The following is a 16,103-nucleotide window of genomic DNA, read 5'->3' on the forward strand; positions in this document are numbered from 1 at the left end:
GGTGACAGAGCGAGACTCCGTCTCAAAAAAAAAAAAAAAAAAAAAAAAAAAATTACAGATGCTAGAATCAATCTCTTTTATTTCTCATTCTCTTTCGTTTTTTTAAAAAACAGTTTACATTTTCAAATTCAGCTTATATTTGTAGGCTACCAAAACAGCTGAATAAAATGCAAATAGAGATACTTATTGGATTGCACTTTAGTATATTTAAATCATAGAAGGAAAAGATTCTTTTAAAATCTATATTTAAAGAAGGAATGTGCGAGTATGATCCATTACAGCTTAAATTTTATTATAATGAAGACCAGAAAACTACCCAAATTTTTGTGGCATCAGATATTGCTTAAACCAAATTGGTCATTGGCTGAGACTGGTGACTTTTTCTTATTATGTGAGGATTTATTATAATGATGGTGTTAGTTATGATATGATCTTGCTTCTTTATGTATTTGGTTCAGAGTTTTCATTATCAAGAAGCTCTTTCACCCTTCAACATTTGAGGTACGACACACACACACGCTGCCCCAAAACCACAAGGTCTAGAGAGGTATCTGGGTCTAGAGAGGTGACATGTGCTTTGAACTGCCAGCCTTAAACAATATACTTGATTTACCTGAGATCAGTGTACTTAAAAATAAATGTATAACTATTACATTTGTACATAAACATTAAATGGGAATTAAGTTATATATTCCTATAAAACAAGGTTAAAAACGATTACACCTGAGGCATAGTTTCACACTTCCTCATTAAATCCTAACTGTTCTTAATTTTTCGAAACAGGCAATCTTTTTCTCAGGCTTTGATTAAAAATTTCATTTTGTAAGTCATCCAACTTATATTATAAAATGGAGACCGAACCATTTCTAGAGTGTCTGCGTGGCTCCAGGAATCTTCAGTTTCATTGCACATCTAGGCACCTCTGTCTGTGGAGCAACTCCAAACTAATAGCATGGTGGAATGGAAAGAACTTGGTCTTTGGAATCAAATAATCAAATAATCTAGAAATTAAAATTTGCTTTGTTTCTCTCTAACTACGTAACCTTTAGTTTCTCTTCTATAAGTGGGGAAATAATATTACTTAGAGAGTGCTGGGAGATGAGTTATTATAAATTACGTGATTATACAGAGACCTGAATGGAGTATGTGTGATATGCAGGTAATTGGAGCAAGTATCTTTCAGACAGAGGAGAAAGCATATGTAAGAGCCTGAAAGCAGGAAAAGGTACAGCAGAGAGAACAGTGTGACTGGAGTGATGTGAGCAAAAGGAAAATAGAGATGATAAAGTCAGAGCAGTAACAGGAGAAGTAACATCCCTTTTCCTCTGAGGTGGGAGGAAGCCATTGGGGAGGTTGGAGCAGATGAAAGAAATGATCTGACTTAAGTTTTATCAGAATCGCTTTGGCTGTTATGTCAAGAATTGGCTATGAGGGGCAGGCATGGAAGTACAGAGTCCACTTGGAGGGCTATAGATGGTAGTGGGTTGGATTAATGTGGCAGTGAAAGTATTTTGTAGGTAAAATAAGTTGTTTTGCTGATGTATTGAAGATGGGTATGACAGAGAGATAAGATGTGTCCAAGTTATGCTGTTACAACACATACCATGAATAAAGTGATGCCTGTTATCATTATCATCATGGTATTAAACTTTTATCTGAAACCTTCCATCACATTTTCCCAATCATTGATTTCATTGACAGTTTTTTTTTTCCTTTAGAAAAACTCATAGTCATTTGTAGTAGTAAGTTCTAGTCACTGCCCCCTGTTCTTAGCAGCCTGCCCTCCTACTCACCCCACTCCATTGTTCCCCCTGAAAATAAAATCAAATCTGGGAGTTTACATATATTTATTCTCTTTTGCAGTTCTAAAGCAAATGAAGCTTTTAAAACATACGCTACATCTGAAAAGATTCTCAGCATTGAATCTTTAAGAGATTAGACTTTAGCGAATTTTGAACATAGGTACATGGTTAGTTTGTGATAACTGTGATGAGATTTGCTCTGTTTTCCCTGAGAAGCTTACAGATAGCAGAGATTTAGTAGTGATGAGTCTCATTTGATTTGAGATGCAGCCTAAATCTCCTGCAGAGGATCTTATCCTTCCCTGTGCCCCATACAGTTGAATAGCTTTCTAATGCATGTGTAATATGAATGTCTTTGGCAGTAAAAAAGATGATTCTTGCCTAGATTCTCAGTAAATGTCATGGAGTCCCCAGTAAATTTCTTAATTCTTTTTTTTGTTTGTTTTTTTGGTGTGACTGAGACTCACCATGCTAATATTTGTGTGACAACTAATAGATATTTGCAAACTTGGCTTTTGAAAAAACACCTTAATTTTTCGCTGGTATTTATCCTTGCTTCATTAAGTTCTAAGTACCTTGATCTTTCTACCTTGTGTAATAAGAGCAAATGCTAAAAATTTACAAAAATAACATGAGGTTAATCATGCTTTCAGGTCTCTGCCCTTTTTCTAACTAAGGAACAAGGTCACTGGAACAGATCCACTGTTTCAATTGGTGGTTAATTATAAGGCTTATTGTCACTATTCCTATCCCTAGAGAATCAAAAAGAAACTCATTACCACTAGTCACATCCAAGAGAATGTAGACTATCAAAAGATAGCTCACTTTGAACTCTTTTAAGTGACAATACTATCTTCATTTTTCAACTAATGAAAGAACTTATGAGACATAGCACTTTGTACCTCTTGTTAGGGTATTATTTTATACTTTACATCATAATTGATTGTGCATATTTAATCTGCCCTACTAGACTATGTGCTCATTGGAATTCATTGTCAGGTTCACCTTTTGTAACCCTTATAAGAAATAAGTGTAAAATCTTATTCAGTGAATTACTTCATGTAGAATGTCCAAAATACAGGAACTGGTCCAGTAGGAAATTTTCTGTTCCTGATGCAAATTGGACTTAGGCAGCTATGGTGTAGTAAAAGGCACAATAGATATGGAATTAGATGTAGCTTTCATGTCAATTTCATTTCTGCATTTCTGAACTCTTGACAATTGGAGAAGCCTTAATTTCCTGAAGAATAAGACAAGGGATAATTCTTACACTCCCAGGGGATTAAGTGAGCTTGTATATGTGAACATACCTAGAATAGTGACTGGCATGGAGCAGTTGTTTATCGTGTGTTAGGTGAGTGAATGAATGAGTCGTCTCCACAGAGGTAACCTAGTTTGGCATCTAAAGTCTATTTTATAACTAAACCAACAAAAACGCTTTTATTGAAAAAGTTAAATTTAGTGAAAAAAATCTACCTTTCTTTTTACTGTGTGACTTTCACTGTCAAGATGTATTGCCTGTTAATTCCATAATGTTTTGTTTGGTAAATTAAGGTAATATTTCTATCCTTAATCAAGCCAAACTTGATTGAGACAGCATCCATCTGCTAATTCGAGCATTGACCAGTTCATAGGCTGGCTTCTACAAATGGGCCATAAAGATATATTTCTGAATATTGACTGTAGATTATTAATGCTAATCAGTTAAAAAATCATTGGAATTTGTGGTTTGTCACACAAAGCCATTATTCAGCTACAAAGAATACTTTATTACTTTGTTGCTATCACATTAAAAGCTCATTACTTCTATATCTGATATTCAATTTATCCATGTCTCACCATATTTCAGCTACATGATACAATATTATTCATTCATTCAACCAATATTTACTGAATGCTTACCAGTGCCAAGCTCTGTTCTAGGTGTTGAGGATATAGCAGTGAATAAGACAGGCAAGGTCTCTGTTATACTGCAATTTACATTTTAATGGGGAAGGCAGATAATAAACAGATAACAAAAAAGGCAGTAAGAGAATGTCAAGGAGTTGGTGCTATGTAAAATACTTTTGAGTAAAGACCTGTATTAAGTGAGGGAGAAAGCCATTGCAAGTACTTGGGAACCAGTGCTTCACATTTAAGGAGGAGTTAGTTCAAGGGCTCTGTGATGAGTATTTGCTCTCGTGTTTGGATGCGAATGAGGAGTTAGGTGTACCTGGAGTGCAGTGAGCAAGAGAGAGAGAGAGCAGATAAGGTCAATAGCAACAAGGAACTAGAATATTGAGTGGTGAAAGCCCTTATAAAGACGTTGGCTTTTATTCAGAATGACTTGGATAATCAGTGGAAAATTTTGAGTGAACATAGGAATAGCATGATGTGGCTTATGTTTGGAAAGGATCACGCTGGCTGTTCTATAGAGAATGGAGTGGTGGTGGAGGCATGGCAAGAATAGATGCAGGGAGAGCAGTTACGGCTACTGCAGTAATCCAAACTGGGAATGAGACTTGGACCAGGTGGTGAAAAGTGTACTGAGTCTGTACGTGTTTTGAAAATTGATCCATTAGAGATTGCTGATGGATGTTGAGTTTGAGAGATAAAAGGCAAGTCAAGGACAAGTAAATGGGTAAATGGTGGTTGCCATTACTGATATTAGGAAGACTGAGGGAGGAACATATTTTGTCAAAGAAAAGATCAGGAGTTCTTTTTGGATCTCTTAAAATTGAAATCTGATTAGACATCCAAATTGAGTTATCGTGCGGGCAACAGACGAGTATCTGCGAGTCATTAACAGATAGGTGGTATTTAATGAGATGGAAGTGGAAGAGACCACGTAGGGAAACAGGCCTAATGACTAAGCCCTGGTACTCCGATGCCTAGTATTCAGGAAGCAAGAGTAAGATCTAGCAAATTGTGAAGGAGTAGCCTTTGAGGTAGAAGTATATCCTCATGTGTGTGGTGTCCTGCAAGTCAAGTAAATGTATCAAGGGAAAAGGAAGGATCAGTTGCATCAAATGCTGAAATGCTTGGTAAGATGAGGGCTGAGAAGGGCTGAGAAGTGATGATTTGATTTGGCAATATGGAGGGCATTAGTGACCTTGACAAAAGCAGTTTCAGTGGAGTGGTTAGATATAAACTTCATTAGTGTGGTTTCAAGAAAGAGTGAGAAGTGAAGAAAGGGGAGGTGACAAGTATAGTTTCATTTCAGGAATTTTTGTCCCAAAGTGGACCAGATAAGTAGAGTTATAATTGAAGGGAGAGGCGGTAATGTAAAGGAAGATTATGCATGTTCAGAATTTTGTGTTGTTTTTGTTTTCCTGATTATTTTTAAAATTTCTTATTGATGTATAATATTTGTACATAACTCCAGATAAATAGAGTTATAGTTGAAGGGAGAGGCAGTAATGTAAAGGAAGGTTATGCATTTTTAGATTTTTGTGCTGTTGTTTTTGTTTTCCTGATTATTTTTAAAGTTTCTTATTGATATGTAATATTTGTACATATTTATGGCATACATGTGATATTTTGATACATGCATACAGTGTTTAATGACCAAATAGATGACAGATATCATAGCATGTATAATACAGCATTCTGTATGCTTATCGGAACACCCAGTCAAGAGGAAAAGAAAACTTAATGTGTGGGGTAGAGTAAGACTTTCTAGAACAATGTCTTTTCATAGTCTACAGAAAATGGGATGCAGTGCACAGGCGAAGGAGTCAAATTTAGGTAACAGCTTATTCATTGGAAGAGGAGGGAAAGCAGGTCTCTAGGCACAGGAATAGATATTATCGGTTGGTAGATTTGGTGTCAGATGTTGACATTTCCCATTTTTTTCACTGACTGAAACAAGAAATTAGGTCAGCTGAAAATGAAGGAAGGCTGGGGCGTTGGAGGTTTGAAGGAGGAAAAAGAGTAGGGGAGCAAATTGTCTAAATAAATGAATTTTGGGCAGAGTTGAATACGTATTTCAAACAATATACTGCTTAGTTGTGGGTTTTTCTTCATCTACATTCAATTGCTTGGGTGAAGGTGTGGGTGTAAATGAAAGGTTGGAAGTAACTAGAGTCAAAATTTTCCCAGGCAAGTGTGGTAGAGGGAAAGAGCACATAGGAATGATTACAGTGACCATGGAATCTGAGCTGGATAGGGAAAGATGTGATGATTTGAGGAAGATAATGCACAGTGAAAATGTGATAGAAATGGGTTAGAGGTCTTAGTGGATGGAATCATTGTTGGAGAGGTGGTACATACAAGAGGGGTATTTGTATGAGTGCACTGGAAAGGTAGAAGGTAGTGGTCATAAAGTAGGATAATGTGAATTGTATTTTTTAGAGGTATAACAGATGTAACTGTAGATGGCTGAGGTGGGGCAGAGCATGAGCTCGCTGGAGGTAAGGAGATAGAGGAACTGAACAGTATTAACACAGATAAAAAAGGAACTGAACAGTATTAACACAGATAAAAAAGTTTACTCTCTCCCTCTTCCCCTCCCTTTCCCCTTCACCTCCTCCTCTCCTCTCCCGCCAGGCTGAGATTGTGGGCAAAAAATTATTAAGCCTTCTGCCTGATGAAGAGAAAGATGAAGTCTACCAAAAGATTATTCTCAGATTTCCTTTGTTAAACTCAGGTATGTATATTTTTAAAAGTAGTAAATTCTTAGGTTTTAAAGGACAAGTAACAATCACTCAATGGATTAATTTTTAAAAAGATAATTAGAGCATATATGGCTGTTGATCATATATTAATTTACTTTTATATAATATTACAAACTATATTTTTAGTGTTAAAAAATCTCTCCTCCATTAAATCTTATTCTTCACCACAGACCCTGAGTATTGTAGCATTTGTACAATTGCATTAGTGCTGTATAAATAATGGACCGTCGTGTGTAGTGTTCTAGCTGGTGCCCTGCTCTACTGATACAACATAGATAGCTATGTAAATGCTAATGTTCATGGAAAGAAAATAATATTTTTGTGAAATCTAATCTAAGTAAGACATTGGTCATATGAAATAATCCAGTAGAATATGGTAAAGTACAAATGTAGACTTGTTTTGTATTTGTTCTCTTTTTATTAGAAACACATATTGAATTTTGCTGTCATTTAAAAAGAGGAAATGTTGAACATGGTGATAGTTCTGCTTACGAATACGTGAAATTTATTGTGAATGTAAGAGATATTTGTAATGGTAAGCAATTCTGTTTATCTTATCTATATGACATTTATGAGTTATGTAGCCTCTCATTACTAACATAAATGCTCTTCTGCTTGGTACTTGCAAACTGTCTGATATCCCTGTGGCCACAGTTTCTGACTACTCACATTAATTAGACTTTAAAAAAATTAACAGTGAAATTTACAAGGTGGGGGACACTGAGTTGTTAAGGATGGCTCTTTCCTTTTATAAAACAAGGAAATGATTGCAAACATATAACAAAAGAAGTTTAATGCATATCCAAGCTTAAAATAATGGGGACTCTATGTGTCTATGTGTACCAGAAATTAAAGTTTAAAGCAGTATGATAATGATAAGAAGAAGCTGATTTTGTGGTGGCCTTGGTGGGTTTTAAGTCATGCATAGGCTCCATTGGCTGGGGTCAGGAATTCTGACACCCAGTCAAGCACCAGTATATAAAACCTAGAGATCAATAAAGTGATCAATAAAGTTCTGTCCATTGGCCCAGAGGAATAGTGAGTGGGTTCATCATCTCTCTCTGGGAATTTGAATGGACAAAATGTGCCACTTACAGGAAACCAAAACCCAAATTTTTGTTGCGTGTGGATATAGGGTCCATTTTACAAATTTTGAGGTGTCAGAAACTGCAAGCTGAGAAATTAACATAAATTAATTAATATTAACTGGTTTGGAGCCATTAAAATATCTGGGACTTGAATCAGAGGTAAATAGCCCAAATAGCTAACAAATATATGAAAAGATACTCAAACTCACTAATAAGCAAAGAATGAAACATTTAAAAACCAATGACATTAGCACTCTACACCCATCAGAATGGGAAAAATTAGAAGTGTGAATAATACCAAATATTGGTGAACATGTGAGAAATAAATAAATAAATGAAATTAACTCACGCAAAAGCTGGCTGATATATTTGTCATGATTCTTGGAAATTAAAGGTCATACTTTTTGAAAAAATCTTACTTGACTATGTGTGCACAGGTTACACACACACACACACACACACTCCCACACACTCTACCCATGTGGTCTATATAAAAGAGAGGAGCCACATCTCTTTTGGAGGCTAAAATGTCCATCCACAGGGTAATAACGGAAGACTGAAAACCAACCTTAACTCTCAACATTTGATTCTCAGTAATGAATTATTTATGTTTTGGTGGGGAGGGTGGCTGAAAAGGAAAGAAGACAGGAAAAATCCCATGGCTCAGAATTTTGAAAATTGTCAATGGGTTAGCAAACAGCACATGGATGTGGCAGGTATTTGTCTTCTTGTTTTACTGGTCCACCTTTCTGTTGTCACATGTGTGTCTATCTTCCTTAGAGTCTACTATGGTCTTTAGTGGCTTATTTTCCAACCACCTCCATGCTGACTTGTCTGCTGCATGTATTCCTCAGGAGGATCGGTTTTATCTTGTGGGAAATGTTTGCATTCTCAGGACTCAGCTCCTGCAGGTGGGTATACTGTGTTTGTGCTTCCCCCATTGTGGTGACGTGGGCTTCCTTTGAAGGGTCACTTCCCCTTTGGTCTCTCAGCCACAGGACAGCATTGCTAAATTACTCAGTGTGTGCAGAGGGTTGTGCTAGGATATGCAAATAAGGAAAATCAGCTCCTATGTTTCAGAAAGTGAGCATCTCAATGAAAATTTGGACACACTCAAAAGAAATGCACAATCATTTACAAGTAGTCTTGACATAATACAAAATATTATAAAAGGTAGGTGCTGGGGACTGGAACACATTAAGAGAAATGAGCATTTTGGCAGGGAGATGAAGGAAGGCTTCTGATACCAGGTGAGTTTTGAGGCAGCTCCACCACAGCCCCATTGGGTAGCTGATTGTAAAGACTTCTGCTCTCTTTGTGTTCTCTAATATACCATTCACAAATTCTAGCTCTAAAAATGATTCACTTTGGGATTCCTCTGATAGATTAAGCATCCATTAATTTATCCATTCAGTAACATATTTAGTAAGCACCTACTGTGTTCCAGGTACTGTGCTAGGTGCCAGAGAGACATTAGGGGAGATAGGCAATGGCTAAATAATATTGGAAAGTGCCATGGAGGATGACAGAATAATGTGCTAATGACTAGTGCGGGTGGAGAGTTCAGACAGTCATCAGGGAAGGTCCTTTTCGGATAATTTGTCTTTTGAGCAGAGACCCCTAGGGATGCTAAGAAAGGAAGGCAACGCAGGTAGAGGGTTCAACATCTGTAAAAGACCTGAGGTAGTAACTAGCTTGGAGAGTTCCAAGTAACAAAGTAAGTTATGTGACCAGAATAAGGTGAAAGTGGGAAGGAGCAACAGAAAATAAGATCCAGGAGAGAGACAGGGGACTAATTATGTAGAACTTTCAGATCCATGGTAATCAGTTTGGGTTTTATTTCAAGTGCATTGGAAAGCAGGAAGGTGACATGATCTGATTTTCTTTGTTAAAGGTCAGGCTGAATACTGGGTGAGAAATGGAGTATAGAGAAACAAGAATGGAAGCAAGAAGACCTAAGTGAAAGATGACAGGGGCTTGGACTATGATTGTACTAATGGAGATAAAAGTATTCTGATTTGGGATATATTTTGGAGATAGTGCCCTTGCTGATGAGTTAAAAGTGTCTAGGAGCATTTTTTCATATGTCTGTTGGCTGTATGAATGTCTTCTTTTGAGAAATGTCTGTTCATATCCTTTGCCCACTTTTTGATGGGGTTGTTTGTTTTTTTCTTGTAAATTTGTTTGAGTTCTTTGTAGGTTCTGGATATTAGCCCTTTGTCAGATGAGTAGATTGCAAAAATTTTCTCCCATTCTGTAGGTTGCCTGTTCACTCTGATGGTAGTTTCTTTTGCTGTGCAGAAGCTCTCATCATCACTGGCCATCAGAGAAATGCAAACCAAAACCACAATGAGATACCATCTCACACCAGTTAGAATGGCAATCATTAAAAAGTCAGGAAACAACAGGTGCTGGAGAGGATGTGGAGAAATAGGAACACTTTTACACTGTTGGTGGGATTGTAAACTAGTTCAACCATTATGGAAAACAGTATGGCGATTCCTCAAGGATCTAGAACTAGATGTACCATATGACCCAGCCATCCCATTACTGGGGATATACCCAAAGGATTATAAATTATGCTGCTATAAAGACACATGCACACGTATGTTTATTGCAGCACTATTCACAATAGCAAAGACTTGGAATCAACCCAAATGTCCATCAGTGACAGACTGGATTAAGAAAATGTGGCACATATACACCATGGAATACTATGCAGCCATAAAAAAGGATGAGTTTGCATCCTTTGTAGGGACATGGATGCAGCTGGAAACCATCATTCTTAGCAAACTATCACAAGAACAGAAAACCAAACACCGCATGTTCTCACTCATAGGTGGGAACTGAACAATGAGATCACTTGGACTCAGGAAGGGGAACATCACACACCGGGGCCTATCATGGGGAGGGGGGAGGGGGGAGGGATTGCATTGGGAGTTATACCTGATGTAAATGACGAGTTGATGGGTGCAGCAGACCAACATGGCACAAGTATACATATGTAACAAACCTGCACGTTATGCACATGTACCCTACAACTTAAAGTATAATAATAATAAATAAATAAATAAAGAAAGAAAGAAAGAAAAAAAAAGTGTCTAGGAGAAGGGAGAGAAACATCTCATGGAGGACTCTTAGCTTTTTGGCTTATGGAACTCAGCAAATGGAGGTGCCATTAACTGATTTTAGCAAGACTGGGACAATGTGGATCAGGCAATGTGGGAGGCTAAAATCAACAGCACTGTTTGGGCCATGTTAATATTGTGTTGATGTTACAACATAAAACATATCCAGCTCATTACCTTATAAGGGAAACCTCTGATCCAGATTTCCTGTGTTCAAATCCTTTCCCTACCAGCTATGTGACCTTGGCCAAGTCACATCCTTTAGCCTCAGTTTCTTTTTCTATAAATGGCAGTCATAGTACCTTCTATTAGGGTTGTAAGGAGTAAATAAGACAGTTTCTCCTATATGGTAAGCACTCAGTAAATGTGAACTATTACAGTTGTCGTGATCATTGTTATTACTGTCATTATTACTGCCAGTGATCCAGAGAGGGCAACATACTTGCTTTACTTTTCATCTCTGGTTTAAAATGTGTGATTTTCAGACCACATTTTAGAAACCGTGGAGTGGGGCTTTACATTCAGTTTTAGAACAAGTAATATATGTCATCATTTCTTCAAATTTAAGATGGTAAGAAAAGCAGTATAGAAGAAAGACAGTTTAAGGAGGTTGCCTAATTCAGTTGCCCCTTCCATTATTCCTTCTTTGTAGCCTTGTGGGATTTGAACTGTCACATCTGCTATGAGAATACAGACATCCCACTTTGGAAGTCAACCCCAGTACCTACTTCCTTCTCTGAGAAAGAGAAAATAATCTTATTTGGCCCAATACCTTGGTTGCCCTTACAGCACAAGGAACTCTATTTGTGTTCTAGTCCAGTTTCTCTCTAGGTTTATAGGATGTTTGTTCCATATTAGTGGACATTTTGGAGAAAAAATCTTGTGCAAACAGATGGCTTTTTGGAGGAAGATTTTTTCACAGTGTGACTGTGTAGTACAGTGGGAAGAGTGATGAACTCACAGTTCAAACTTTGAAATTCTGCTCCTAGATCTACTAGCTCTATTTCTTGGGTCAAATCATTGTATCTCTATAATCTTGAGTTTTCAAATCTGTAAAACTCCAGTGCATTTCTCACAATGATATGCAGATTATTTGTAACATTGGATATGAGCATGCCTCCAAAATTAATATATGCTATGCATTTTTACTATTTGCATACATACTAAATATTTAAATATTTGAATTTTTCTGTAGCAACTTTACACTTCAAAGGCAGTCAGTGACGAAGCTGAACTTATACAAGATTCGGATGAGGAACCTTTTGTGGGAGAGCTCAGGTGAGAGGTAGTATTGATAAAGGTAATGAAGATCTAGAATACAATTTTACTAAACAAAACTAAAACAAGAGAAATAACACCTACAGATATTTTTTTCCCATCAAATTGAAAATAAAAAGAAAAAAGAAACAAATGGGCCAGGGATGGTGGCTCATGTCTGTAGTCCCAGAACTTTGGGAGGCTGAGGCAGGAGGAGCCCTTGAGCCCAAGAGTTTGAGACCAGCTTGAGCAACATAGTGAGACCCTGTTTCTACAAAAAATACAAAAAAAGTAGCCAAGCATGGTGGCATGTGCTTGTAGTCCTAGCTAGCTGGGAGACTGATGTGGGAGGATCAATTGAGCCTGGGAGATCAAGTCTGCAGTGAGCAGTGACCGTGCCACTGCATTCCAACCTTGGCAACAGAGTGAGACCCTGTCACTAAATAAATAAATAAAACCAGAATAGCAGTCTACTAGTCTGAACTTCCTTTCCCAGCTCATATAATTTACATGTTTTTCCAACAGAATATAAATACAGGTGATTGGCTTTTTATTGTTTTTAAAAAAACATTAAAGCAATAAATAGAGAAAACTTAACTGACCCAGACATGTAATGACTTTCAAATTAAGGTAATGCATTTTAATATACTACTTCATTACTTTTTTCCTTGAAAATAAAGGTAATGTTTAGACACTTTTAAATGGTAGAAGAGCAAGTATGCGTTGTGGTAACTGCTAATTATACAGGATCCCTCTTTTGTGAATCTAATATGTTCTTTAAAATTTGTTTACTAACACATTTTCAGAGAGTAGAAGCCAATATTCCACTATTTTACATGAGAAAAGTAAAAATATATTCCTAACCCCCAGGAAAATGCTGATTAATTTGCCAGATACCACTAATACCCCTTTATAAACTTATTTAACAAACCACAAAGGAGTTCTGTAAAATGTAAATTATTTATAATACTGTACAGTTATTCAGCATTTGATAAACTAATTGTTAGGTACGTTTGTATGTAGTAAGCCACAAGAGCATACACCATAGTGTCTGGTATTGGGAATGGATTCCATTTTCCTTCTACATTGCAGTGTACATGCACTGGTAAATAAATAATGAAATAATATATTAAATATTTTAAAGATGTGCACTGTATGCCAATACTTAGCAAAATAAAATAAGCAAACAAGGGAACTTTCAAAGAGGTTTCTTGGGATCAAAGGCATGCTTGTATGAGGTCTGATGGTGAGAAGAGTGAGCTGGAAGCTGTGGTCACTGTTACTATTCAGAGGCAGGAGGAGGTAAGGAAGCCAGAGCTGGTGAAGGAATGAGTTAAACAGGAAATATTTGAGGCTCATCTGGATTTAAGAGAAGGCAGGGAGAATCTTCCATTCCCATCAGAAGAGTACAGAGGTGATTGGCTGTCAACCATTGTCTGATGCTACACACAGAGCAATGGGATGAGAAACAGAACTTATGGTGGCTAGCTATTTACATCCCCTTTGCTTGGTTAAAAATTCTTGTTAGCATAAAGCTGCATTTGTATTAATAATTGTGTAATTGTATATTGAATGTGACAATATGACTTGTCTGCTCATGCCATGATCACATTTATTTGTACCAGCATGCTGTTTTTATGGAATCTATTTTTTTTTTTTTTTTGAGACAGAGTCTCACTCTGTCGCCCAGGCTGGAATGCAGTGGTGCAGTATTGGCTCACTGCAACCTCCGCCTCCCGGGTTCAAGTGATTCTCCTGCCTCGGCCTCCTGAGTAGCTGGGATTATAGGCATGCACCACCACGCCCAGCTAATTTTTGTATTTTTAGTAGAGACTGGGTTGCACCATGTTGGTCAGGCTGGTCGAACTCCTGACCTCGTGATCCACCCGCCTTGGCCTCCCAAAGTGCTGGGATTGCAGGTGTGATCCGCTGCACTCGGCCGTAATCTAAATTTTTAAATGAATCTTCAGTGTTTTATGTTTGGCTCCTAGGAGTGGGGAGCACATGCATGACCAAACTTAAGACTTCTAGCCAGTCTCTGAATGTGCTTTATTGCTCCCAACTTTTCTTGTAGTACATGGACTTCAATAGGCCTGTAAGTCTTGCCCACTTCCTTCATTAGTTTCTCTAGTTTCTTAGAAGACCTTTTACTGAATAATGTGGAGAATAAGATACATACAAGACAACATGTTTAAACAACATGAACTCAAGACGCTATAAGGAGAATGACTGAGACACAATAGCATGCATGACTTAAACATATTCTTGCATGCGCCCTAAAACAGATTTATTTAGCAGGTTTGGGTAATGAGTTTTGTTTAAAAATTAGCATATCAGTGTAGCAAATATTTAGACAGTGGGAGTTTAGAGAACAAAGATACCTGTATTTTATTTAATGGTAGAGCTTAGTTGGATGAAAAATATTCTGATGCAGCAAGGAGCCAGCTACCACATCTATGCCATAATCTTCATAAGATACATAAGAAAAGTGTTTTCTGAAGGCTTAAAATTATGTCTTTTCTAATTTTGTAAGAAATTATGACTCAAATGTGGGTGAATGCACACTCTTTCCCCTTAAGTTCAAAACTAGACAATGGATTGTTTATCATGTAGGAAGTAAGATAGAAAATGACACTTGGGGAAAAAACGGATGCATTTAATGAAGAAAAGTCTGATTAATTCCAGACTGCTTGTCCCTCTCATATCCCTCCCTCCTCCAACTCCATCACCACTACTCTGGCCCCAGTCTCTTCAACTCTCATGTGATAGACTGTTGGTGGACCTGGCTGGCCCACTAACTTGAGCTGTGTAAGGCAGGACCTGTCACCCTCATCCTTGTCTAGCACAGAGCCTGATATTGAGTAGGCAGAAGTGACATCTGCTCATTAACTGATTGGTTACTTGATCTTATCAAAATGGTAATACATTCCAGGCCATGAGATCTCTCAATCATTATGCAGTATTGTTAGAAAAAAGTGCAAACCAGTACCCTATTGCTTGATTTTTTCATAGACTTGTCCCTTCTCCCCATGATATTTTCAATTAAAAAGGAGAAGAGATTGCGTTGTATCAGGGTTGTAATTTTTAGTTATTAATAGTCTGGCTTCCATTTTACCCTCTGGGGGATAGTTAGAAAAGCAATTGGTCACAAATGTCATAGGGACCTACAGCTCCCAAAATGTTTCCCTTATCTTGGTAATTCAGTTTTTTAAGAGTAAGAAGCATCCTCCTGAGTTTTTTCTACGCTTATGAAGGAAACACAAAGATGGGAATTTGAAGTGTTTAGAAGAAAGGGTGTATTTCCACATAGAATGTCCTGTTTGTGCATGTTTAAGATTTGAGGCTTAAAAATCTTTCATTTCAGGAGAGGGCCTGAACAGCTGGGGTATTTTTCATTGAGGCTACAGATGTACTGGAGTGGAAAGTCTTGCTTTCCTGGACTACTGAAGGTAGAAAGAAGTAAGGGATTTGTGAGTCAGTGAGGGTCAGGCAAAGAAGTGAATATTGAGTAGCCCTCTGCTGTCTTGCTACTGCTAGAGTCAGAAGTAAGCAACTAAGTTACTTTTTGGATTTACCCAGTTGTATGTATTGGTAAGGCCCAAATTCCTATCATAGCATCATCTTTTAACACAGTGCAATTTGTTCTTCATACTTCATGATGCTATATTATGTTTATTACTCAGTTATTTTCTACACATCTAAAAGGTAGATTTTAGACTTATTGTACAGGTGAGAAAGTGCATTCGCAGAGGATGTATGATTCACCCAAACTCACACAGCTGGTTAGGCAGTATAGCTGTATTTGGGACCTAAATTATCCTAGGCTCCATTCCACGAGGACACCAGTTTCAGGAGCTGTGGCTGGTATAAGATTTAAGAGAGAAAACTCAATGAGTCTTTGGGAAGTACGTGACCAGGGATGTTACTAAGAAAAAGCATTTTTCTTTTTAATTTCACCTTAGAGGGAGGAGACTATACCAATTAGTTAGTCCTAATACTTTTTACAAAGATGGCACATTTTCACCCAAAAGTAAAGTAGAAAACACTGGAAAATCAAATGATGAGTATTTCCCAGGTTCTGATAGCTGTTACCTGTGCTTGCAAAGTCCTCAGAAACTCTGCTACAGGACTGGAATTGGTTCCTGGGGAGACTCCATCTGTCAGCAACTCCAC

The 16,103-nt window shown here is 37.5% G+C and overlaps 1 protein-coding gene across 1 annotated transcript in view; it reads left to right on the forward strand.

Annotated features, from left to right (window-relative positions):
• Window positions 1-16,103, forward strand: part of PASD1 (PAS domain containing repressor 1) — a 100,726-nt gene that overhangs the window by 49,086 nt on the left and 35,537 nt on the right. Inside the window, exons 5-8 of the mRNA XM_025372832.1 lie at window positions 6,330-6,429; window positions 6,882-6,992; window positions 8,326-8,456; window positions 11,869-11,951. Coding sequence (XP_025228617.1) covers window positions 6,330-6,429; window positions 6,882-6,992; window positions 8,326-8,456; window positions 11,869-11,951 — 425 coding nt within the window. The remainder of the gene's footprint in view (window positions 1-6,329; window positions 6,430-6,881; window positions 6,993-8,325; window positions 8,457-11,868; window positions 11,952-16,103) is intronic.

Source organism: Theropithecus gelada, chromosome X (genome assembly GCF_003255815.1).
Source record: "Theropithecus gelada isolate Dixy chromosome X, Tgel_1.0, whole genome shotgun sequence".
NCBI lineage: Eukaryota > Metazoa > Chordata > Mammalia > Primates > Cercopithecidae > Theropithecus > Theropithecus gelada.